This window comes from Corythoichthys intestinalis, chromosome 18 (genome assembly GCF_030265065.1).
Source record: "Corythoichthys intestinalis isolate RoL2023-P3 chromosome 18, ASM3026506v1, whole genome shotgun sequence".
NCBI lineage: Eukaryota > Metazoa > Chordata > Actinopteri > Syngnathiformes > Syngnathidae > Corythoichthys > Corythoichthys intestinalis.
The window spans coordinates 44,605,305-44,632,220 of NC_080412.1; the positions used below are offsets into that span (position 1 = coordinate 44,605,305).

A 26,916-nucleotide genomic window follows, 5' to 3' on the forward strand; every position below is an offset into this window, starting at 1 on the left:
ATTTCCCGCCTCTACCATTACGGATGTTCGCCCTCAGAGCCGCCAGGCCGAGCGCAGGTGCGAGGCCACCGAGAAACGGCGTACCCCGGCGGTCCCTGCACGACAGAGCCCCACGCGGCGGTCCCGTTTGGAGTGGGTTTGTCATCAAAGCGGGTCGGAGCGGGTCTTCATCAACCACCGTGAACACTATGTGTGATTTGAAGCCTCATTTTAAAGGCTGAGCAGCCTTTGTTCATTGATGAAGAAACATCCGGACGTAACTGAGGCCAAACGCACCTTCTCTTCGAGCAAGGGTGTCAAACTCACTAGTTTATTTCTAGCCAAATAAGTTAACTCAGTGGCTACCATTGACTGCGCTCGACAGCTAATCCATTTTGACTGGGATGGGCGAATGAGCCCTTGCCCAACGTGCGTGTCAGTTAGAACAACCCGTTGTAGTTTTGACACACCTGTCTTAGAGGAGTTCACTCTTTGGCTGCTGTTGACGTCCAATCCATTTTGATGGTCAAAAAGGATGGGACGTCGTTTGCCGTCAATCGCACTGAAACATGATCATTCACTTTGACCTCAAAGAAACAAAAACCACAATAAGCTAATACTGTATTTTTTTATTTGCATCTAGACAATTTGCTGCATTTCATTTTTTAAAAAAATTCTTATACAGAATAACCAAGTAGTGATACATGATAAACCCTGAAATCAAGTATAAGTAGTAAATACATACTAATATAGTTCAGGCACAAGGATCCACAGGGTTACATTGAACAGTGTATGACAAAAGTGAGTACACCCCTCGCGTTTCTGCAGATATTTAAGTATATCTTTTCATGGGACAACACTGACAAAATAACACTTTGACACAATGAAAAGTTGTCTGTGTGCAGCTTATAAAATAGTTCATTTATTTTCCCCTCAAAATATAGCCATTAATATCTTAACCCCTGGCAACAAAAGTGAGTACACCCTGAAGGAATTCAGGCCTCCCGGCCAAGCCACACAGAAACGGTGTGACTGCTCCGCAAGCAAGTCAACCGGGAGGATCCAAAATTACGCGCGTTCCCCTCCTTTGATAACCCTTTGTACTGACTCCATGTTCCAAAAGTCTCAATAAGGCTCACCGAAAACAGGTTGACAATTTGTTCGTTGACATTGGTCAAAAAACAAGACAAAACAGACGACGGAGGGACCCTGCTGGATCCAAAACAAGGCTGGATAGAAATGTTTCCGAGCAGCGACCGTTTGTTATCTTAGTGTCCAGTCTTTTTGAAGCTGCGGTGGAGTGGGCCGGGCCGAAGGTGTGGCTGGGTGTTGTCTTGGGATCATCCCTCTGTGGCCAGTTTTGGGCGGTTAGGTTCTTGCGTCATCCTTCGTGGCTGGGAGGCGGTTGCCACAGCGACCGACGCCGGGTTTGACGTCCCAAGCGCCCGCTATCAACTTGTTATCCTGGCTGGGCGAGACGCTCCTTGTTTTAGGACTGAACGCCCTGCTCTTTGTCTTGGAGTGGCCGGGGGAATTAATTGCGTGAGTTGGTTCGTCAATCTTGCTCGACGCGCACGTTGGGGTTCTGTGATAAGATGGCGTTGTGTATCTATTCTGCTTCTCTTCATGAAACTATGGTGCGCTATTTATTTTATATTAGGTGTGTTAGAGTAGTACAAACAGTCCTACAGTACATATGAGAAACGATACTATTCTCTGATTGATTATATTAAGTGTTAGAGTAATGCAAACAGTTATATGGTGTGTGCGAGAAAGTTAACTATTCCCTTCAACCCCTGAGAAACTACATCCCTAAATGTCCTAATTGAGTACTGCCTTAGTGAAAGTTGTCAATATTAACATGTCAACTGTCAATATTTTGTGTGGCCACCACTATTATCCAGAACTGCCTTTCCTCTCCCGGGCATGGAGTTGACCAGAGCTTCACAGGTTGCCACTGGAATGCTCTTCCACTCCTCCATGACGACGTTGCGGAGCTGCCGGATATTTGAGACTTTGCGCTTGAGGATCACCCAAAGATGTTCTATTTGGTTCAAGTCTGGAGACATGCTTGGCCAGTCCATCACCTTTACCCTCAGCCTCTTCAGTAACTACTTTTAATTGTGTCAAAGCGTCATTTTGTCAGTGTTGTCCCATGAAAAGATATACTTCAATATCTGCAGAAATGCGAGGGGTGTACTCACTTTTGTGATACACTGTAGATTCCAGGCACATATCAGGGCAACTATTTACATTGTTTTTTTTTTATTTATTTTTTTTTATATATACTGTATTTAGAAAAGTACTTGAAGAGTACTGCAAAATAGTACTGGGCGATATTTATCGCAATTCACAAAACATATTGTAATGTTTATGGTGAATGTAGGTTTGAATTGTCTACAAATAGTTGGTTTTTTGGAGTGTATACCCACCGGAAAATGTGAAATAAACAACCAAGTTGATCTTTCCTCTGCCTGTTTGTGGATATATGTAACTCCATGCAACGCCGGTTACATATATGACTCGACTACACGTGTAGTTTTGTAGTTTTTGACATTTTGCTGTCGTTGCAACTTTCAGGTCAAAGTCTCATCTGCCTTTGATGCAAACTGGACACTCTCCAACAGCTGCATCTAGCGGTTGCATGAAGAACTACAATAACAGGTGCCTTCAATCCATTTCCGTTTTTATTTCCGTCATCACTTACATCATCAAAATAAATACTGAAAACAGTAAAAGTAAGACAGAATAAAATATTACCTATAGTGATTATTACAGCCTTTTTTTTTTCTTTTTTTTAAATTTAAGTAAAAAAGGACAAATAGCCCAAAAAAACAAAAACAAAAAAGGAATAATATCAATGCGGTTTCCCAATTTGCTGCTTTATAAATGTCTTGGTGGAGGAAATAATAATTTTTTTTTTATTTTTTTTTTGCTTATCTGCAAAATAGTGTGCGTTTCAATTTCGCCACGTTTGGGTTCACAGCTGCAGTGAAATAAAAATCAACAGATGTCCAAGTGTTGAGAAATTGCCTGAAACAAAGATTGAAATCTTCCAAAAATACGAATGGAGATTCAAAGATAAGACATGGTAGTTGGAGTACAGTGCAGTGCGCCGTATATTATGCACAAAATTAAAACGGACAAGAATGCAAAAAACATCAGTTTTTATTTAATACAAACTAAAATTCAAAAATAAGACGATTCAAAAACAGACAAAAAGTCCATTATCTAAAATATGATTGACAGGTAAGGCTCAATGCAGTTTTATTCCAACGACATCCATTTTGTGTTTTAACAGGAACATGGTGCTTGTGTTAAAATAGACTTGTTGCCACTTCAAAAACCCAACAACAACAAAAAAACGGCGATTCTGTATTCGTGCCATCCCTGACTAAAGTGAACGTGTGAAGCGTTTTGCCCACACAAAGTATCTCACAGAATCAAATTCCTCTCTCCTCACACATCTCCCGCTAATGAATAGCAGCTTTGTTTCAGCTGTCAGCATCGATTACAGAAGATGCTGCTTCAAAAAACGACGTCACGGTGGACTCTCTGAGGACATTTTGATCTGACATCTTACTTTGCCTTCGCTTTCTGCTTAGAGGACGGCCCGGCAGCAGCGGCGGCGGCTTGCGCTCGAGATGCTCTGACGGCATCGCGTACCCCCAGACACCTGACAGAATCACATGATAACAGTATGTGGTTTCATAAAAAAGGAACATGGCAACTTAAGCAATGTTTACTCACCAGGTTGTGATTTTCTTCTCAAAAGCTTTGTATGCTCTGACCACCCTTCTTATTCTCACCTGGAGAGTATAAGAGCATAGTTTTACACCATCGACTGTTAAGCATTAATCCATTCGGATATATGCATTCTTACCTGCTGTTTTTTGTAGAACAAAGGAAAGGAAAATAGAACAATGGCAGCTGTAACACACACAAAATGAAATATTGTCATTTTATACATATTAAATGAATATAAAGAATTAATTAAGTGCAAATTTTTCAAATGATTTCAGATCCGATTTTTTAAAATTTGCATTCAATTTCATAGAGGGGTGCTTAGACTTTTCATATCCAATACACAGCAGTACTTCAAGACATTGCGTAAGTTGGAGTTGTTGTGTAAGTGAGAGGTGTGTTCAAAAATACATATATATAGATATACTGTATACAGTGGTATGATAAACTATCCGAACCTTTTGGAATTTCTCACATTTTTGCATCAAATGTGATCTGATCGTTGACAAAATCACACAGATGAAAAAACAGTGTTTTAACTAAAACCACCAAAACATTTATAGCTTTTCATATTTTGGTGAGTATAGCATGCAAACAATAACAGAAGGGGGAATAATAAGTGAGTGAACCCAGTGCCAAAGGGGACTTAAAGAGCAATTGAAGCCAATTTTTACCAAATAATTGAAGTCAGGTGTGTACCCAATCACTGATGAGTGGTTTAAAGCTGCCCTGCCCACTATAAAACACACACCTGGTAAGAATTGTCTTTTTGCTAATAAATGCCATAAAATGGCTGCAATGCATATTTTCTTAAAAATGAAGCTCCTTCTCTCACTGTAACATAGTTTTTTTCCCCCTCACAAAACCGCCATGCTTTTCAAACGACATATCTTGTGCTTATACATACACAAACTGACCTGTTATGATCAGAGTCAATCCAGTAGTGAGGACGCCGACGTACGTCAGCATGTAGAGCAGCAAAACAAACTAAGAGAAAAAAAAAAAATATTTCAATGAGAATTTTTTTGTTTTTCTTTCAAAATTCAGTTTCTAACCTTGAGCGAGTCCAATATGTTTTCAATGAATAGAAGACGTTTGAGCTCAGTGACGGCAAATGCCATCAGCAGTACCGCCTCCTCCACAAGCATCACCATTTCTTTGTCTGTCAGTGAACTGTCATAGTCCAAATATGACCTGGAAGTATATAAGTATACTGCAAATGTATAATTTCTTACAGATTTTTACTTAAGTCTCGTTAAAGACTAGTTAACAGATTAATGCATCAGATTATTCCACTTACCTTAAAGTGCCTGTGACAGCATGAAAAAAATCTTAAATAGTAGGGTTGTTCCGATCATGTTTTTTTTTGCTCCCGATCCGAAAAAAATGAATAAAACTCGGACGAATATATACATTCAACATACAGTACATAAGTACTGTATTTGTTCATTATGACAATAAATCCTCAAGATGGCATTTACATTATTAATTCTTTCTGTGAGAGGGATCCACGGATAGAAAGACTTGTAATTCTTAAAGGATAAATGTGACTTTGTATATTGTGACTAAATATTGCCATCTAGTGTATTTGGTGAGCTTTCAGTAAATGATACTGCAGCCATTTAACTTCTGCCCAAATGCATGATGGGAAGTGTAACCATGACTGTGCATTGGGGCACCAATTGATATATCTTCTCTGCGTTGGGAAAGAGCAAAGGATGTTAAGAAAATGATCAACTACGACCTTTCTTCCCCACATTGCCTCCCACTTCATTTTTAATTGCTGAGAGAGATATTGTAAGGCTTTAGCCACATAAAAAATGGCTCCAAAGTCTGCCAAAATTCTCTCTACTCATTATACGCTGCCTTTTAGCGCTGTCTATAGGTAAAACGGCGTCTTTATAGATTGAACGCGACAATGCGTGAGTGGGTCGTGCAGCGCATGCGTTAACGTGATTAATTTTTAAAAATTATTACCGCCATCAACCAATAATTTTGATAGCCCTCCTTTAAGCCCAAACTACTCTGGATGAGTGTAAGACATTTTGTCTGTAACGTTAAATACAATTAGAAAACGTTTTTAAATAAAATATATATATATATATATATATATATTAAAAAAAGGCATGTCCGATATTTTTTTGCAGATTCCGATACTTTGAAAATGACGTTATCGGACCCGATCGATTGGGACATCTTTATTAAATAGCATTGTTATGTGAATTAGAATCATATTTTGTGACGATTTGGCGATACACAACAATTTGGCAAAGCGCAGATGACGAGAAATCTGCTGTTTAGCCCTGCCTGTCATTATAGCGCTCGAGCGTCTCCAGCTCGAGGATGACGTCGGCAGGGTCACAATTTCATCTGATTTAGAATTCAGCCAATTGAGGGGGAAGATTCAGAACGAGGAAAATGGGACAAAGAGAGCATCAAAATGTCATTGTTTCAATCTCTCTACTCCATTATTTTTACGGAATATTCGTTTTATCTAAGTATTTTTCCCCAATTTCTAAATAAATGGTATGATCATGACAAATAAATCTTTTCCTAAATGGAATATGAAATATCAAAAATGCACTAATTCAGTACGACAGGGCAAAATTACTCCATAATGGTCAAAATTGTCGACTTCTTGCACCTTTATGCCATCGGATTTCAGTCCAGCTTTTGTCATTTCTCTGCCTCGGCTTTGGAGAGCGTGAACAAACCAGGAGGCGTGACAGCTAGTCGACATGCGAACCTCAACCGAGCGGTGTTTACAAGTCTTATTCTCACCTTCGAAAACGAAAAATCACACATAACTACACCGGATCATGTCACATGGCGACGGGGTTGTTGATTGGTTTCACCGATCGGCAACTCCCCTGGCAGCAAGCAAGTTACAGCTTGCCGTTCCCCTACTGCGGACAGAGGAGAGCTCGTTGCCGTGGTAGAAGCCGGAGAATGACCGCCGGACAAACTGGCCGAAGTCGGAGGAGCGTGTAGCTGCCTGAGCCCAACCCTAGGATAGTGGTCAATTGCAGGGCACACGAAGAGGGCAGACGGGGCTGGAAGTCTTGACGATATGAGCATAAGCTGAGTTAAGCGCTCTCCCGGCGGGCACGCGAAGAGGACCGAGGGGGGTGTGCGACAAGCCGTCGGTCGTCGACCGAGTGGCTTTCTTGGTTGGACAAGGAGCATTGTCAGCCACAAAATGCAAGCCACCTCCTTATTAAAACGTGTGCCCAGTATTTGACATAATACAAAACATAATGTTTACTTACTTCCTTGTAAGTCCAAGGGTCCCACAGTTGTGGGACTTGTTCTGGCTAATCTCCGCACTGAACGGGAACTTTTTAAAACCCAAAAAGGCTCACCCTGGAGCAGCAACAAAACCCTGCGCATTTGGCTGGCGTGATGCGAAAAAAAAACGGATTAATCCGCAAAATCAGATGAATCCGAAGTCCATCTGCATGCTATAAAGCAATGCTGTAATGTGAGATGCTGACTCGGGTGACATCACATTTGCATTCCTCCTCAATCCAGAAAGTCACTCATTTTCATGGTGCAGGATTAAAAAAATTGAATATATAAATTGATGGATTCCACACAAATCCAAGTGGTCCATTTCATTCAGGAGCATAAAATACCACATGAAATATGAAATAAACATGCTTTTTGCTGTCATAGGCACTTTAAGTAAATACTGTATTAATATTTGTTCTCATTAAGCCCATACATTTAAAAGTTGGTCATTTTTCACCTAAATCAAGGAAAAATTGGCATTCAATTTTTGAACAATATACTTCAATTAGGAACATTTCTGACAAACAAGCCTTTTTTTAAAGATTAAATATACTCATTTATTGCCTAAAATAAATCTGTTAAGATGATTTACGGCCAGCTATTTTTATAGCTTACTTCAAGAAATCTAAGTGCATAAAAAATTGACTTGAAGCACTTATTTCTAGTGGATTTACACTGAAAACATAGGAATTTAACTCGTTTTAAAGAGGTGTGTTGTTGCAGTGTGGACTCACTGGAAAGGATGCAAGCCGGGGTTGCAGCGTAGCAGCTCCAAAAGTTTGTAGTAGAAGCGCATGGGAAAGGTGAGGCACATGACCCCCAAACAAATGTGAGAGAGCACAGTGATGGCACTCAGTTGGAACAGACTGGCCAGGCACACTACTGAGCCGGTGAACACCAAACCGGTCCTGCTCATGCTCCTCCAGTAGACCAGCTCCATGACTACAAAAAACAGCTTAACTCATTCACTGGCACTGATAGTGACTCCGTGAATTACAGAAATGAAAAAGAAATAGCGTAATTTTCGGACGATAAGGCGCAATCCCCCAAATTTGACACAAAAACGGCATTTGTTCATCGATAAGCCACACTTGACTATAAGCCGCAGCTGTCCTCACTGTATAATCGGGTATTTTCACCAAAAGATATTAACCGGTAACACTTTGACAGCAGCATCGTAAGACTGTCATAAAACCAAATGAACCAGCATGAAGCTTTGAACCAATTGTCTGCAACGCTTCATTGCTTCAAGAAGCTTCATTTGGCCATCACTGCTCCACCTGCTGTCAACACTGTTGTCCCCCAACATGCCTCCTAGCATGCATTGCGGCGCTACAGATGTAAATAGCAATCAAAATTGATGTTCTGTGCTAATTTCTTCAGTTACTGTTGCAGTTGTTTCATTAATTGCTAGTTATGGTATTTGGTAACACTTTGTTTGACGGTGGCGCCATAAGACTATCATTAGGGTTGTTCCGATCATGTTTTTTTGCTCCCGATCCGATCGTTTTAGTTTGAGTATCTGCCGATCCCGATATTTCCTGATCCGATTGCTTTTTTTTTTTTTTTTTTGCTCTCGATTCAATTCCAATCATTCCCGATAATTTTTCCCGATCATATACATTTTGGCAATGCGTTAAGAAAAAAATGAATACAACTCGGACGAATATATACATTCAACATACAGTACATAAGTACTGTATTTGTTTATTATGACAATAAATCCTCAAGATGGCATTTACATTATTAACATTCTTTCTGTGAGAGGGATCCACGGATAGAAAGACTTGTAATTCTTAAAGGATAAATGTGACTTTGTATATTCTGACCAAATATTGCCATCTAGTGGAGTTTTATGAGCTTTCAGTAAATGATACTGCAGCCATTTAACTTCTGCCCAAATGCATGATGGGAAGTGCAACCATGACTCTGCATAATGGTACCAATTGATACATCTTCTCAGCGTTGGGAAATAAAGTAGGGTGTTAATAAAAGATCAACTACTACCTTTCTTCCGCACATTGCTTCCCACGGTATTTCTAATTGTTGAGAGAGGGATTGTAAGGCTTTAGCCAATTAAAAAAGGCTTCAAAGGCTGCCCAAAATCTCTCTACTCATTTCACGTTGCCTTTTAGCTCTATGTATACGTAATACAGTGCCATTATAGATTGAACGCGACAATGCGTGAGTGGGTAGTGCAGCGCATGCGTTAATTGCGTTAAATATTTTAATGTTATTACCGCCGTTGACGCGATAAATTTGACAGCCCTACTTTAAGCCAAAACTAAAGACTCTGGATGAGTGTAAGACATTATGTCTGTTATGTTAAATACAATTAGAAAAACGATTTAATTAATATATATATATATGTACATATATATAAGGCATGTCCGATATTTTTTTTGCCGATTCCGATACTTTGAAAATGACGTGATCGGACCCGATCGATCGGGACATCTTTAACTATCATGATTATGACATGACACTGCCATGAGCATTAATGAATGCATGAGACTGATTTCATTTTGGGTCATCTGGCTAATTATCTTACTTTTGAATAGATTGTAAAAGATCCAAGCTGGACATAAATGGAGTTCGTGACAAAATTTTCAAGGTGACACTGAATGACGTGTCATAATCATTCATTAATGCCCATGACGTTGTCATGTCATAATTATGGCGGTCTTATGGCAGTCTTATGACACCGCTGTCAAATAAATTGTTACTTATAACCCAAACAAATCAATAAATAAGCAACAAATCAACAAAAAAGTAGCAGCTTATACTCAGAAAATTACAGTATATACGTAATTGAATAATAATTACAAATTAATTGAAAATCGTTTAGGAAATACAAAAAAAAAATTAAGCCAAAGATTTTATTATTTATTTTAATCAATTTTAAGAGTAATTCGCTTCCAAATTGTCTCTCGCCACCAATGATTTCACATATTCATTTTTGTGGAATTTTCAAACAGGTCTTATTTTGTCTGTCGAAAACATCCCGGCTCAAAAGATTTATATGACCTAATAACAGTTAATTGCATAAATTGTCATCATAAGAAACCATGCAGCACCCAGTGAAATGGGGAACTATGGGAAAGAAAGAAAAAAGCTTCCCACTGATCAAAATTATGAATTTAAAATGAAAATTCAATTCACAACAGTCAATTAATCTCCAATCCAACCTGTCAGGACAGGAAGGGAGCTTGTACACAACATCTGTCAATACTACAATAACTTTCAAATTCAGCGCATGTAAACTCTTCATCATTGTAAATGAACAAAATACTCAATCAATCATACTCTGACTCGACTCTATAAATGAAACACATTGGACCGGCAGCTCTTCCTACAGCTTTCCCGTACATATCCAATAAACCATTTCCCGTGAGTGAATGACATCCCGAGCAAGTGCGCGACCATTGTTTTCCTTACGTTTGCCGGCCATTTCGGCGGAGGTCCTGCTGGTTCTCCTCGCTCCCTTTACGTTGGCTTTGCAGTGCCGCAGGCTTTTTTTGGCCTGCCCCGCGCTGTCAGCAAAATAAGGACGGCCTGGCCTAATTATATCCCGTATTGGATAGCCTCACTTTGGATTGGCAGGCACGCACACATGCATGCACAAATTGGCAACTTGAGACATCAGAGTGTACTCATCCCTCAGTTTGCAGACACTGGCGCGCCCTCCCGTGCCAGTTGACAGACCACTTGCATCTGTCCTCACTCCGTTTCAAAGATGTTTGTAAGGCCGCCAGCTCTCGTGCAGCTGGATGAATTTGATTTTTTTTTTTTAAATCCATTGACAACCCTGTTACAGTGATATTAAAAAGTATCTGAACCTTTTGGGATTTCTCACATTTCTGCATAAAATCACCATCAAATGTGATCTGAACTTTGTCAAAATCACACAGATAAAAAAAAGTGTCTGCTTTAACTAAAACCCCCCAAACATTCATAGGTTTTCATATTTTAATGAGGATAGTATGCAAACAATGACTGAACGGGGGGGGAAATAAGTAAGTGAATCATCCTATTTAATATTTTGTGCGCCCCCTTTGGCAGCAATAACAGACACTTACTGTAGCTGCAGATATGTCCGTCACATCGATCAGGACTAATCTTGGCCCATTCTTCTCTACAAAACTGCTGTAGTTTAGTCAGGCTCCTGGGATGTATGGGATGAATCCCTGTCTTTAGGTCATGCCACAGCATCTCAATGGGGTTCAAGTCTGGACTTTGACTTGGCCACTCCAGAACTTTTATTTTGTTCTTCTGAAACCATTCTGAATTTGATTTACTTCTGTGTTTTGGATCATTGTTTTGTTGCAGCGTCTATCCTCTTTTTAGCTTCAACTGTCTGAAAGACTGCCTCAGGTTTTCCTGCAAAACTTTTGAATTCTTTCTTCCATGAATGATTGCATGTTGTCCAGGCCCTGAGGTAGCAAAACAGCCCCAAATCATGATGTTCCCTCCACCATGCTTCACGGTGAGAATGAGATGTTGATGCTGGTGAGCCGTTCCATTTTTCCTCCACACATGACGTTGTGTGTTACTCCCAAACAATTCAACTTTGGTTTCATCAGTCCACAAAAAAATTGTCAAAACTTCTATGGATTGTCCAAGTGCCTTACGGCGAACATTAAACGAGCAAAAATGTTTTGGGGTTTTTTTTAGACAGCAGTAGCTTCCTCCATGGAGTCCTGACATGACCACCATTCTTGGCCATAGTTTTACATATATGATGTGTGCACAGAGATATTGGACTGTGCCAGTGATTTCTGTAAGTCTTTAGCAGACACTCTCGGGTTCTTTTTTACCTCTCTGAGTATTCTGTGCTGAACTCTCGGCGTCATCTTTGGTGGACGGCCACTCCTTGGGAGAGAAGCAACAGTGCCAAACTCTCTCAATTGTAGACAACTTTTCTGACTGTCGATTGATGAACATCCAGACTTTTAGAGATGGTTTTGTATCCTTTCCCAGCTTTATACAAATCAACAATCCTTGATCGCAGGTCTTCAGACATCGCTTTTGACCGAGCCATGATGCACATCAGACAATGCTTCTCATCGAGACAATTCTTACCAGGTGTGTGTTTTATAGTGGGCAGGGCAATTTTAAACCACTCATCAGTAAATGGGCACACACCTGGTTTAAATTGTTTGGTAAAAGATGGTTTCAATTGCTCTTTAAGTCTCCTTAGGGAGAGGGTTCACTTACTTATTTTTCCCCCTTCTGTCATTGTTTGCATGCTATCCTCATTAAAATATGAAAACCTATTTATGTTTGGGTGGTTTTAGTTAAAGCAGACAGTTTTTTCATCTGTGTGATTTTGACAAAAATCAGATCAAATTTGATGGTGATTTTATGCAAAAATGTGAGAAATTCCAAACGGTTCAGATACTTTTTCATACCACTGTATATAGTTGTACAATCATTAGGGAAACCATTAATGAATTGAGTCCACTAATCGCCTGGTTATAAATCACATGATTTACTCTTATATTGCATGGAGCGTTAATTTTAAAGTAGAAATGGGTGTGTAATGTGAAAAGTTGGACTATAAATTTTATAGGTCATGTCTGACACCCCTGTCCTATACATGAATGTAATACTGTAAAACATTTTTTAAAAATACAAACCATAGGCGGAGTTGAAAGGGGGTGGCTTCGAGTTAGCGGGGGTTTAATTAGTCGGTGGAGTTTAATTTCAACATATTATTTGCAGTTTTTTTGTTATTTGTTAGTTTCAGGGCTCCGCTGTGGCTAAACTAGAGCGAGTCAATAGTGCCTGCATGCTTAGCATACCAATAAAAAACAACAAATGCGCGCATGAGAATAACTGATGACCCATGCATACAATCAATCGCGTTGGCTATGTTTTCAGGTTAAAATTTATAAATCAATAAATTTAGATTGAATAGCAACATTTGCAATCCAGCAGCTCTGCAGGAAACAGGCTGTCTATTGCTGACACTGCGTTTCGCGGTCATCAATACATTTTGCCCTCCCCTCTCACAAAAGTCAAACTCCGCCTATGATAAAAGCGTGACAATTAAAAAAATAATATAATTTGTGCATGAAAATCTTTATAGTTTAGTACGAGCCTTTGCCAAAAGTGACATTGAAAATAAACCTGTTTTTATAACCCGTCCCACCAGGCACTGTCTTTGTGTTTGTCCTCCCCGCCATCACTCAAGCATACAGTTATCTAAATGGCCGCTCGTCCCATAATCCATCACTGTGAGCCTATAATCCAGTATGATCAGAGGCGGGTTCAGAGCGAAGTGGGCGGGTCTGCGGCAGTGTTGCCAGTTTGGATGGGTTTCCGCCCAATTGGGCTATTTTCTAACGCTTGATCAAATTTGTGCTTTTTCAAAGGGATCCACGGATAGAAAGACTTGTAGTTCATTCACTCCCAGCCATTTTCACCAGTGCAACCCCCTTCGCTCCCGGCTGTTTTACTGGATTTTGACTAATTTTGCAAGGCCCACAGAAAATTCTGTTCTGTTGCTATATAAACATGGAACCTACCAAAAGAAAGATTAGACTCTCTTCTTTCAGCAGGAAAAAAATGTTTGTTCATATCATTTTCAATTCTTAAAGGGATCCTCTAGTTTTAAGACAAGTAATTCTTAAAAGATAAATGTTAGTATGAGTTATAATAATTTGATATTAAAACCCCTCAATGTTTTTGTTTTAATAAAGTTTGTAAAATTATTTTAAGTGATAGGTCGCCATTCTTGTTACGTCGCAGTGCGTGACGTCACCGGTCCCGTTGCCGAAATTCCAGCGTGTCACTCGTTAGCTTTCCCAACATGTGGTCAGTTCTACCCTTCCTATTTGAACCACATCTGAAAAGTGAAGAGCAGGACAGCACTGTCGGTCGTTCACAAGACGAGCTTCAGGGAAAAATGCGTGCAGCAAATACCTGATAAGACAAACGTTGGGCAAAAGTCTCAATGATAACTGTTGGGAACTCCAGTTGGGAGCGATAGTGTATGCTGTTGGGAACTCCGGTTTTATTAGCAGATATTCAAGGTAAGCATATTGCGTTTTCAAACTTATTCCAATATAATTATGTAGATTGTTAGCATCCAGAGCTGTTGTGTGCTTTACATACAGTACAGGCCAAAGAGCACACCTTGTGTAATCCATGTCTTGTACATTGTAACGCGTGGTAGCTAGGATACGTGTATAAAAGTACCAAAAAGGGGAGAAGCTTCCACCTATGCAAATTTTATTAACAAAAAATAATATTTCCACCTTGACCACTCTTCACACGGGAGCTCAGCAGTACGCAGACATACTTTCCCTGACGAACTCCAACATTGTTGTAAGGTCCACGTCAGAGTCACTGTCGTCACTATAGCATGCCATATTGCTTTGATTACTTGGTATGATTTGGGGAAAACCGTCACGAAGAATAGTCAACAAAAAGATAGCAATAGTAATCCAAATCCGCGTTTTTTACTCACTGAAAGATCCAGGAATTAGACCGATCCCATGGCAATGTCGCAGCCGCGATCAGGCCGTCCATTCCACAAAATAGACTGATCCGAAAAGCCGCTGTGGGACTGACGAATAAAAAAAATAGACAGATCCAAAACTAATATTGCAGACACGGTGAGACTGTCGGATCCAGAAAATAGACGGATCCCTTTCTTGACTGAGGATCCAGGAAAAATATTCGGGCGCCAGTTGTAACGCGTGGTGGGTAGGATACGTGCATACAGGCAGGGCCATTTGGGGGCCCTAAGCAAAATAATGCCAAGGGGCCCATATTTTTGGCCCACCATTTCGTCACAGTGTACTGTGAAATCCGTACATGCAATCCAACCCATACGTCCATATTTTGTATATTAATCAGATTTTGTTGCACTGCATACTTCAAACTTCTCACCCCAAATGATTGTCAGTACTTACAGTAGACAGCGCCAAACCTTTTTCTAAAAGAGGAAAGAAAGAAGTTAAGAAGGAACTTTTATTTTTTTAAGCTTGTAATCAAGTATCAAAACGCATTAAAGTCAAATAAAGCAAACTGTAGTAAACAAAATAGAATATAAATTAAACAATTGCCAGATTGGGGGCCCCCTAGTGGTCAGGGGCCCTAAGCAGCTGCATAGTCTGCGTATAGGTTGGGCCGGCCCTGCATACAGGGACCAGAAAGGGGGAGAAGCTTCCACTTTTGCACATTTATTCATTAAAAATAATAATTCCACCTTGACCACTCACTTCACTCCTCTTGTTTCCATTTGACTGGAAATTGCATCCAAAAGCAGCACATCGTGGCATTTTTCTTCGCGAGTTTAGGCAGCAATAAGCAATTGTTGAACACGCTACACATCTGGATAGATTCCAGTGACGTCATCACTGCGAGGCCGCAAACCATGGCACCAACTAACGGTCAAAATATGTAGTAAATATTATAAAATATTGCCATTGATTTAACATTTTATGTGTTTCTAACGACATATTTTAGTACAAGAGAACAATTGTGGTTTATTAGAGCCTACATGTATTTAAGGTTGAGGATCACTTTAATGTGTGGAGTCAGTTCCATAGCAGCAGTGTTTACTCGGCATGTTTTTTTTCCCCGAAAGATTACCAACAGAAAACAAGCAGTACTATCATGGATTACTAACATATATTTTTAGGCATTAAATGTTGAATACATATGCACGTAGTTTTAACATTTTCCAAGAAGAACTACATTTCCCATGATGCTTATCGGTGAAACCGCAACGATTCCCTACAATGTGTCTCAAACTGTTAATTTATTCAGTCAAATTACAGAGTTGTTCTTATCTTGAAAAGGAGGTCATTTGGGCTGCTTTTTATCCTGAACGTCGTTGCGATCTGGCAACCCTGGTCGGCGGTTTCTCACAGGATGATGCGGAGAGAGGACGAGCTCCAAGATGATGGTGACAGCGAGAGGAGCATGCATGGGGATTGGTGCACATAAATAGCCCGCCAATGGCAGAATAAGCATCGCAAACACAACAAGGCAGCGAGAAAAAACGGAAGAAAAGGTGAAATCGCAGCAGAAGAGAGCGAGGATGGGTGGAGGAGAGAGCGAGGAGAAGGTCCGTCAGATGAGGCGGCCATGCACCGAGAAGCAGCACGTGACCGGGAGGCTTGGAAAGAACGCATCTAAAGCATGAGGACGTCCAAGAAGGGAAGCGTGGAGATGCCCGCCTTCGTCAGGCAGCTGGTCAAAGAGACTGAGAAGAGGGTCAGCTCGTTCTTCAAGGGGGGGCGGGGAGGAGCGGCCGAGGGGGAGCGCCCCGTCGACGGGGAGAATGAGAAAGAGGAGGCGCTTCCCAGCCCTTACCTGGACAGGCCCGTGCTGGACAAACTGAGCGAGGAGGGCTGCGTCCGCTGGGGTCTCACCTACGCCCTGTCCAGCATGCAAGGATGGAGAGCCAACATGGAGGACTACCACAACTGCGTGCCTCAGCTCGGGGGGGAACTAGCCGATTGGAGCTTCTTCGCCGTCTTCGACGGGCACGCGGGCGGCACGGTGGCGCGGCACTGCTCGCAACATCTTCTGGGGCACATCCTGGCCACAGGTGAGTTGACGCGCGTGGAATGACGGCTAACATGTTAACAGTTCTAGTGTTGGTATCTGTTAGGGTGCGAAAGCTTGACAGCGGCCTCAATTTGTCATCATTTAACCCTTTCGGGTATTGTGGTCACTACTGTGGACACATTTCATCTTTTATAGGGCATTTGACTGTTTTTGGTCTTTATAATTATTACTAGGGCTTTTAAACAATTAAAATTTTTAATCGAGTTAATTACAGCTTAAAAATTCATGAATCGTAATTAATCGCAATTCAAACCATCTATAAAATATGCCATATTTTTCTGCAAATTATTGTTGGAATGGAAAGATAAGACACAAGACGGATATATACATTCAACATACTGTACATAAGTACTGTATTTATTATAACAATAAATCAACAAAATGGCATTAACATGATTAACATTCTGTTAAAGCGATCCATGGATAGAAATACTTGTAGTTCTTAAAAGATAAATGTTAGTACAAGTTACAGAAATGTCATATTAAAACCCCTCTTAATGTTTTCGTTTTAATAAAATTTGTAAAATTTTCAACCAAAAAATAAACTAGTAGCCCGGCATTGATGATGTCAATAATTACACAATGTTCATGGGTGCTGAAGCCCATAAAATCAGTCGCACCCAAGCGCCAGCAGAGGGTGACAAATCTCCAAAAAACACAAGAAACAAGTGGACATTGCAATGCTGCCGTCATTTTAATCTGTTTGAGCGGGGCATGTGCGTTAATTGCGTCAAATATTATAACTAGGGCTGTCACACAATTAAAATTTTTAATCGAGTTAATTACAGCTTAAAAAGTAATTAATCGTAATTAATCGCAATTCAAACCATCTATAAAATATGCCATATTTTTCTGTAAATTATTGTTGGAATGGAAAGATAAGACACAAGACGGATATATACATTCAACATACGGTACATAAGTACTGTATTTGTTTATTATAACAATAAATCAACAAGATGGCATTAACATTACTCTCTTATTATTCTCTTAAAGCGATCCATAGATAGAAAGACTTGTAGTTCTTAAAAGATAAATGTTAGTACAAGTTATAGAAATTTTATATTAAAACCCCTCTTAATGTTTTCGTTTTATTAAAATTGGTGGTGGGCAAACCGGTCCTCGAGGGCCGCAGTGCGTCCTGGTCTTTGTTCCAACTGATTCAGCACAGACAGTTTAACCAATGAGGTTTCAGTAGAAACAAGAAACACCTGATGGCAGTCAACTGATTGCACTTGTAAGAAACCAGATTGGTGAAAGGCTGTCCTCATGATGGGTATGAACAAAAACCTGCACCCACTGCGGCCCTTTGTGGAATAGTTTGCCCACCCCTGTACTAACCCATAAAATCAGTTGGACCCAAACGCCAGCAGAGGGCGCCAAACACCAAAAAACAAGTAACAAGTGGACATTACACTGTACTATCATTTTAGTCTGTTTGAGTGGGGCATGTGCGTTAATTGTGTCAAATATTTTAACGTGATTAATTTAAAAAAATAATTACCGCCCGTTAACGCGATAATTTTGACAGCCCTAGTTTATATATATGTATGTATATATATATTTCTGTCTCCATCAATGTACCCGTTTATAATGCACACCATGATTTTATGTCGCGCATTATATTTGGGAAATTACGGTACATTATGGCTGGTACTCGCAGCTCCCAGAGTTTACTTAATGACAAAGGTACCATTCACATGGTCAGAAATATTGTCAATGTGTAATTTTTGGTTATTTGTGACAGGTGGTCTGGGGCCTGAAGATGACCCCGACAGGGTAAAAGGGGCCCTGACGGAGGGTTTCCTGCAAACGGACAAGCACCTGCACACCGTGGCCCGCCGAGAAGGATGGGAACGAGGCGGCACCACCGTCGTGGCCGCTCTCATCTCGCCCTGCAACATCTACTTGGCCAACTGCGGCGACTCCAGGGCCGTCTTGTGCCGCTCGGCTCAGGTGCGCTTCTCCACCGAGGACCACAAACCTTACAGCCCCCTGGAAAAAGAGCGCATCGAGAGCGCCGGCGGATCCGTGTCCCTCCAACGCATCAACGGCTCCCTGGCCGTCTCCCGGGCCCTGGGCGACTTTGGCTACAAAGGGGCGGAGAACAGGACGCCCAACCAGCAGATGGTGTCGCCCGAGCCGGAGGTGAGCGTGCTGGAACGTTCGCCGGCCGACGAGTTCCTGGTGCTGGCCTGCGACGGAGTGTGGGACGCCATCGGCAACGAGGACCTCTGCGCCTTCGTCCGAAACCGGCTGCTGGTCTGCACCGACCTGAGGGACGTCTGCTCGCAGGTCATTGACCTCTGCCTCTATAAGGTTAGCGCCCGCCTCTTCAGTACAGCATCCAAAAGACATGATGGGTGATTGAGTTTTACTTGATCAATATGGATGTTCCTCCACTGCAGGGCAGCCTGGACAATATCAGCATCATTCTGCTGTGCTTCCCCGGCGCTCCCCAGCTGTCCACCGAGGCGTTACACCAGGAGGCCGAGCTGGAGGATCTGCTGGAGTCCAAAGTAGCAGGTAGGATGTCCTCCAGAATGGCACAACTTACTTTCCAGTGGCGGAACAAGTGTGAGCAGGGAACAGGTGTGATATGTATAAACGGGCCCCCCCGATGTGAACGTCCGGTGGGTGGGGGCCCTAGGGGATGATTATTCGTGGCCCCCTCCACACTTTCCCAGGCCATTCAAGACAATCGTCCAATGTGTGTGGCGGGGGCGGTGCTAGTGGAAAATTAGGTAATAACCAGTCAAGCAAGGGGGTTAGTGATATTTTAACACTATTCTTACTTTTAGAGTTGTCCCGATCGAGCCGATCGATCGGGTCCAATCACGTCAAGTATCGGAATCGGCAAAAAAATATCGGACATGCCTTTTTTAATATATATATATTTTTTAATTAAATCGTTTCCTAATTGTATTTAACGTTACAGACAAAATATGTTACACTCATCCAGAGTCTTTAGTTTAGGCTTAAGGTAGGGTTATCAAATGTATTGCGTTAACGGCGGTAATTATTTTTTAAAAGTTTATCACATTAAAATATTTAACGCAATTAACGCATGCGCTGCACAACCCACTCACACATTGTCGCGTTCAATCTATAATGGTGCCGATTTACCTATATTTACCCATATATAAAAGGCAGCGTTAAATGAGTAGAGTGAATTTTGGCAGCCTTTGGAGCCTTTTTTTAATTGGCTAAAGCCTTACAATCCCTCTCCCACTGATTAGAAATATCGTGGGATGCAATGTGGGGAAAGAGAGGTAGTAGTTGATCTTTTTCTTAAAACCCTATGTTATTTCCCAACGCAGAGAAGATATATCAATTGGTACCACTACACACGGTCATGGTTACTCTTCCCATCATGCATTTGGAAAGAACAGTTAAATGGCTACAGTATCATTTACTGAAAGCTCAACAAATACACTAGATGGCAATATTTAGTCACAGTATACAAAGTCACATTTATCCTTTTAAGAATTACAAGTCTTTCTATCCATGGATCCCTCTCACAGAAAGAATGTTGAGAATGTAAATGCCATCTTGAGGATTTATTGTCATAACAAACAAATATGTACTGTATGTTGAATGTATATATTTGTCCAAGTTTTATTCATTTTTTTCTTAATGCATTGCCAAAATGTATATGATCGGGAAAAATTATCGGGAATGATTGGAATTGAATCGGGAGCAAAAAAAAAAGCTATTGTATCGGGAAATATCAGGATCGGTAGATACTCAAACTAAAACGATCAGGATCGGATCGGAAGCAAAAAAACATGATTGGAACAACCAACCTACTATACTATACTATACTATACTATACTATACTATACTATACTATACTATACTATACTATACTATACTATACTATACTATACTATATATATTGCAGTCAAATTTAAAAAAGAAAAAAAAGGGCCGATACCGATTAGGGCTGTCAAACGATTAAAAATTTTAATCGCGTTAATCACAGCTTAAAAATTAATTTATCGCAATTAATCGCAATTAATCGCAGTTCAAACATCTATAAAATATGCCATATTTTTCTGTAAATTATTGTTGGAATGGAAAGATAAGACACAAAATGGATATATACATTCAACATACAGTACATAAGGACTGTATTTGTTTATTATAACAATAAATCAACAAGATGGCATTAACATTATTAACATTCTGTTAAAGCAATCCATGGATAGAGGGACTTGTAGTTCTTAAAAGATAAATGTTAGTACAAGTTAAATAAATTTTATATTAAAAGCCCTCTTAATGTTTTCGTTTTAATAAAATTTGTAAAATTTTCAATCAAAAAATAAACTAGTAAGTCACCATTGTTGATGTCAACAATTACACAATTCTCATGGTCATAAAATCAATCGCACCCAAGTGCCAGCAGAGGGCGACAAAACTCCAAAGAGCACAAGTAACAAGTGCACATTTTAATCTATTTGAGCGGGGGATGTGCGTTAATTGCGTCAAATATTTGAACGTGATTAATTTAAAAAATGAATTACCGCCCGTTAACGCGATAATTTTGACAGCCCTAATACTGATATTTGTCCAATTTCCAAATATCGGCCCGATATATCTGCCAGCCAATATACAGTCGTATGAAAAAGTATCTGAACCTTTTGGAATTTCTCACATTTCTGCATAAAATCAACATTAAATGTGATCTGATCTTTGTCAAAATCACACCGATGAAAAAACAGTCCGTTTTACCAAAAAATCATATCATCATATAATCAATCAATTTATAGGTTTTCATATTTTAATGGGGGTAGTATGCAAACGATCACAGAAAGGAAAAAATAAGTAAGTGAACCATCACATTTAATAATTTGTGCCCCTCACCCCCTTTGGCAGCAATAACGTCAACCAGACGCTTCCTGTAGCTGCAGATCAGTCTGGCACTTCGATCAAGACTAATCTTGGTCCATTCTTCTCTACATAACTGCTCTTGTTCAGTGTGATTCCTGGGATGTCTGGCATGAATCGCTGTCTTTAGGTCATGCCACAGCATCGTAATGTGATTCAAGTCTGGACTTTGACTTGGCCACTCCACAACGTGTATTTTGTTCTTCTGAAACCATTCTGAAGTTGATTTACTTCTGTGTTTTGGATTATTGTCTTGTTGCAGCATCCATCCTCTTTTTATCTTCAGCTGTCTGACAGATAGCCTCAGGTTTTCCTACAAAACATCCTTTTGAATTCATTCTTCCATTATTGATTGCAAGTTGTCCAGGCCCTAAGGAAGCAAAACAGCCCCAAATTATGATGCTCTTTCCACCATGCTTCACGGTGGGGATGAGGTGTTGATTTTGGTGAGCTGTTCCATTTTTCCTCCACACGTGATGTTGTATGGTACACAACAAGAACCAACATTGCCAAACTCTATCTATTTGTATACAACTTCTCTGACTGTTGATTGATGAACATCCAGACTTTTAGAGGTTGTTTTGTATCCTTTCCTGGCTCTATACAAATCAACAATCCTTGATCACAGGTCTTCAGATGGCTCTTTTGACCGAGCCATGATGCACATCAGACAATGCTTCTCATCAAGACATTTTTTTTTTTTTTTTTACCAGGTGTGTGTTTTATAGTGGACAGGGAAGCTTTAAAGCACCCATCAGTGATTGGGCACACACCTGACTTAAATTGTCTGGTAAAAATTAGGGCTGTCAAACGATTAAAATTTTTCATTGAGTTAATTACAGCTTAAAAATTAATTAAACGTAATTAATCGCAATTAATCGCAATTCAAACCATCTATAAAATATGCCATATTTTTCTGTAAATTATTGTTGGAATGGAAAGATAAGATGGATATATATATTCAACATGCGGTACATAAGGACTGTGTTTGTTTATTTTAACAATAAATCAGCAAGACGGCATTAACATTATTAACATTCTGTTAAAGCAATCCATGGATAGAAAGACTTGTAGTTCTTAAAAGATAAATGTTAGTACAAGTTATAGAAAATTAATATTAAAACCCCTCCTAATGTTTTCGTTTTAATACATTTGTAAAATTTTCAATCAAAAAATAAACTTGTAGCCCGCCATTGTTGATGTCAATAATTACTTACACAATGCTCATGGGTTCTGAAGCCTATAAAATCAGTCGCACCCAAGCGTCAGCAGAGGGCGGCAAAACTCCATAAAACACAACAAGTGTGCATTTCACTTTACTGTCATTGTCAAATATTTTAACGTGATTAATTTTTTTAAAATTAATTAACGCCCGTTAACACGATAATTTTGATAGCCCTAGTAAAAATTGGTTTCAGTTGCTCTTTAAGTCTAAGTAGGCAGAGGGTTCACTTACTTATTTTTCCCCCTTCTGTCATCGTTTGCATGCTATCCTCATTAAAATATGAAAAGCTATAAATGTTTGGGTGGTTTTAGTTAAAGCGGACACTTTTTTTTCATCTGTGTGATTTTGACAACGATCGGATCACATTTGATGGGGATTTCATGCAGAAATGTGAGAAATTCCAAAAGGTTCAGATGCTTTTGGAATTTTGATACCACTGTATCAGTCTATCTTTAACACAAACCTTGCCCCCTCAAAGCCTTGTCTCGGGTGCCAGCACACCCTAAACATCCCCATAAGCTCCGGCCTTGTCACCCAGCCTTAGTAGAATTTCTGATGCCATAGAGAGGAAATAAATATACTTTGTGTTTGACATTACCTCCTCAACAGAGATTTATGATGAGCTATGTGCCAGAGGGGAAGATCCTGATTTGCTGGCTGTCCTCACAATTCTCGCATCTGCAGTCATCCCGGGATTACCACCAGGGGGCGGCATTCAGAGCAAGTGAGAGTCTGTGTGTGTCACTGTGTGTGCTTACTGTTCAGTTGAACTCATTGGCTCATTGCGCATTTGTGTGTGTGTGTGTGTTACAGAAGGAACTGCATTATTTCCGCTTACTACCAGCAGAGAGAATTGCACAATCCTCATGTAAGTATAAAAAGGATCCAAAAACTCCAACTTTATGTTTAAGGAGTTTATTTATGACTTTTTTTTTTTCTTGCAATGTTGAACCAGGGTATGGAAGGCTCTTGAAGAGGCAGTCTGGATGGCGGCGTTGTCAGTAATGTCAATTTGAACTGTTTTATTCATGTTCCTGGATAAAAAAGGGATATTATGTCTGTTTACATCATCCTAGCGAGCAGCACCTTGTCGTAACGAATACAATGCAACAGTAGGTCGAGTCAGTTCTGATACATTCTATATTTGTACAATTATATATAGCGTATATGACATTTTGTAAGACTTACTCAGCGACACTGACCCAGCAACAAAACCTGCCTCATATTCAGTAAACAGAAGACAAACAAAAAAAGTCTGTCAAAACTGAATAGCAGCAACTGTGAAATAACACGAGTGGATACGAATGTATTTGTAGGAGTCAAGGCAAATCTCAAGTTTATATCGGAGAGAAAATGCACTATATTATTGAGACATCATCTCTTGCAAGAGCTTAGCATAGGGACGGAAAACGTCCAAAATAGGGCTGCCGCGACCGATTCGTTTGAAAGTCGATGAATCGACAATTATTTTTGCGATGAGTCAACTCATCTATGAATCGCCTGATTACTGTTACATTACTCTGAGCTTAATGTGACTCTTAAAGTGCCTGTGACAGCATAAAAAAAAAAATCTTAAATGGCATTTTATGTGAATTGGAATCATATTTTGAGACGATTCGACTATATACAACAATTTAGCAAAGCGCAGATGACGAGAAATTAGTCTTTTAAACTGCCGTTTAGCCTCGCCTGTCATTATAGCGCTCTAGCGTCCCCAGCTGGAGCATGACGTCGGCAGGGTCATGATTTCATCTGATTTAGAATTCAGCCCATTGAGGGGGAGGATTCAGAATGGGGGGAAAGTGAGGGGAAACCGACAGATTTATGATCATGTTTAAGTTAATAATGGTAGGCATAGACATCATAATATTATGAAGTCTATTTTTTGAAACCGATACGATAACCGATAATATATATATAATTTTTCAATGTAAATTCACCTGAGTTTTTGAACACCTGTAGGTCAAAAATACTAGTTGTGGATTCAGCATAGATTTGCCTTTGACCTAACCAGAATTTTCATGATGACATAAACAGCAGTTACGTGATGATTATCATCTAAAAATGTGATAAATATCATGTAAAAACAGGATAACTATCATGTAACAACGGGAAATCTATGATGTAAAAACATGATTGCCATCATGTAAAAACATGATATCTATGATGTACAAATTATTATGACGTCATCCCAATAAATCCAATAACATTATACTGGACTGTCTCAGAAAATTAGAATACACAATATTCTAATTTTTTGAGACAGTCCTGTGTATATATACAGGACTGTCTCAGGAAATTAGAATACACAATATTCTAATTTCCTGAGACAGTCAGGAAATTAGAATATTGTGTATTCTAATCAGCAAGACGGCATTAACATTATTAACATTCTGTTAAAGCAATCCATGGATAGAAAGACTTGTAGTTCTTAAAAGATAAATGTTAGTACAAGTTCCTGAGACAGTCAGGAAATTAGAATATTGTGTATTCTAATTTTCTGAGACAGTCCAGTATAGTTGAGATGTCCCGATCGATCGGGACCACGTCATTTTCAAAGTATCGGAATCGGCAAAAAAATATCGGCTATGCCTTTTTTTTACATATATTTTTTCATTTAAATCGTTTTCTAATTGTATTTAACGTTACAGACATAATATTTACACTCATCCAGAGTCTTTAGTTTAGGCTTAAGGTAGGGTTATCAAATTCATTCCGATAACGGTGTTAATTAATTTTTTAAAAAATGTATCACGTTAAAATATTTAACGCAATTAATGCATGCACTGCACGACCCACTCACGCATTGTCCTGCTCAATCTGTAATGGTGCAGTTTTACCTATAAGGAGAGATAAAAGGCAGCGTAAAATGAGTAGAGTGAATTTTGGCAGCCTTTGGAGCCTTTTTTTAATTGGCTAAAGCCTTACAATCCCTCTCCCTATGATTAGAAATATCATGGGAAAGCAATGTGGGGAAGCAAGGTAGCAATTGATCTTTTTCATAACACCTTATGTTATTTCCCAACGCAGAGAAGATATATCAATTGGTAGCACTACACAGTCATGGTTCCACTTCCCATCATGCATTTGGGCATGGCTAGAGTATCATTTACTGAAAGCTCAACAAATACACTAGATGGCAATATTTAGTCACAATATACAAAGTCACAAGTCTTTCTATCCGTGGATCCCTCTCAAAGAAAGAATGTTAATAATGTAAATGCCATCTTGAGGATTTATTGTCATAATAAACAAATACAGTACTTATGTACTGTATGTTGAATGTATATATTCGTCCGAGTTTACTCATTTTTTTCTTAATGCATTGCCAAAATGTATATGATCGGGAAAAATTATCGGGAATGATTGGAATTGAATCAGGAGCAAAAAAAAAGCAATCGGATCGGGAAATATCAGGATCGGCAGATACTCAAACTAAAACGATCGGGATCGGATTGGAAGCAAAAAAAACATGGTCGGAACAACCCTAGTCATGCTTTCATCTGATTTAGAATTCAGCCCATTGAGGGGGAAGATTCAGAATGAGGAAAATGCGACGAGAGGAGCCTCAAAATGTCATTGTTTCAATCTCTACTCTGATATCTTTAAGTATTTTTAAGTATTTTAAGTATTTTTCTCCAATTGCTAAATGGTGCCTAACCGGCAGATTAAAAGACTAATTTCTCGTCATCTGCGCTTTGCCAAATTATTGTATATAGTCGAATGGTATCAAAATATGATTCTAATTCACATAATAATGCAATTTAGGACTTTTTTTATCCTGTCGTACGCGCTTTAAACAATAATTGGAATTGTCAATTAATTTGATAATCGATTGGTTTTCGATGAAGCGTGGCAGCCTTATCCCAAAAATACATTTCAAACATAATATTTTCAGGCTATTACTTTCCTTAGTCCGTTTAACTCAACATATGATAGTTTATGGGAAGGATTACTGGAGCCACGATAAAATAAGATTTTTTTTTTTTAACAACGACTCATGGTATAATTAATAATACATTTGAGAAAAATATCAGGAATACATTTAGTGATTTTTACCATATGCTAAATGAAACTAGCCTGAAAACTTATGTCAGTATTTTGCATGTGAAGTGTATTTTCTTTTCTGTATGTTAAGGAATTCAGTCATTAATGTATCATCTCATCAAGCAATTTTGTCTGTATAGCTATACTGTGTT

At 39.5% G+C, this 26,916-nt stretch overlaps 3 protein-coding genes across 3 annotated transcripts in view; 2 read left to right on the top strand and 1 right to left on the bottom strand.

Annotated features, from left to right (window-relative positions):
- The window catches only part of nectin3b (nectin cell adhesion molecule 3b), a 67,552-nt gene extending 65,010 nt beyond the window's left edge, over window positions 1-2,542 (top strand). Inside the window, exon 8 of the mRNA XM_057820846.1 lies at window positions 38-2,542. Coding sequence (XP_057676829.1) covers window positions 38-196 — 159 coding nt within the window. The 3' untranslated portion in view covers window positions 197-2,542. The remainder of the gene's footprint in view (window positions 1-37) is intronic.
- On the bottom strand, window positions 2,210-16,240 carry rtn2b (reticulon 2b). Its single transcript, XM_057820848.1, has 8 exons — window positions 13,147-16,240; window positions 10,453-10,780; window positions 7,749-7,956; window positions 4,779-4,917; window positions 4,641-4,710; window positions 3,863-3,909; window positions 3,730-3,788; window positions 2,210-3,655 (listed from the first exon to the last, which is right to left on the bottom strand). The coding sequence occupies exons 2-8, from the start codon at window positions 10,463-10,465 to the stop codon at window positions 3,559-3,561; spliced, it is 633 nt and encodes a 210-aa protein (XP_057676831.1). The 5' UTR covers window positions 10,466-10,780; window positions 13,147-16,240; the 3' UTR covers window positions 2,210-3,558.
- ppm1nb (protein phosphatase, Mg2+/Mn2+ dependent, 1Nb (putative)) lies at window positions 15,650-24,925 on the top strand. The gene is made up of 6 exons (XM_057820847.1): window positions 15,650-16,582; window positions 18,350-18,921; window positions 19,011-19,128; window positions 23,327-23,441; window positions 23,531-23,585; window positions 23,673-24,925. The coding sequence occupies exons 1-6, from the start codon at window positions 16,171-16,173 to the stop codon at window positions 23,688-23,690; spliced, it is 1,290 nt and encodes a 429-aa protein (XP_057676830.1). The 5' UTR covers window positions 15,650-16,170; the 3' UTR covers window positions 23,691-24,925.
- The last annotated feature ends 1,991 nt before the right edge of the window (window positions 24,926-26,916 follow it).

What these genes read in the sequence shown, in the direction of transcription:
- ppm1nb (XM_057820847.1), top strand. Translation starts at nt 16,171, where the DNA reads ATGAGGACGTCCAAGAAGGGAAGCGTGGAGATGCCCGCCTTCGTCAGG. An exon ending in GGGGCACATCCTGGCCACAG is followed by an intron (nt 16,583 to 18,349) that starts GTGAGTTGACGC and finishes TATTTGTGACAG; the next exon opens with GTGGTCTGGGGCCTGAAGAT. An exon ending in GGGGGCGGCATTCAGAGCAA is followed by an intron (nt 23,442 to 23,530) that starts GTGAGAGTCTGT and finishes TGTGTGTTACAG; the next exon opens with AAGGAACTGCATTATTTCCG.
- rtn2b (XM_057820848.1), bottom strand. An exon ending in CCCGGCTTGCATCCTTTCCA is followed by an intron (nt 4,918 to 7,748) that starts GTGAGTCCACAC and finishes ATATACTTCCAG; the next exon opens with GTCATATTTGGACTATGACA. An exon ending in TGTTCTACAAAAAACAGCAG is followed by an intron (nt 3,789 to 3,862) that starts GTAAGAATGCAT and finishes TATACTCTCCAG; the next exon opens with GTGAGAATAAGAAGGGTGGT.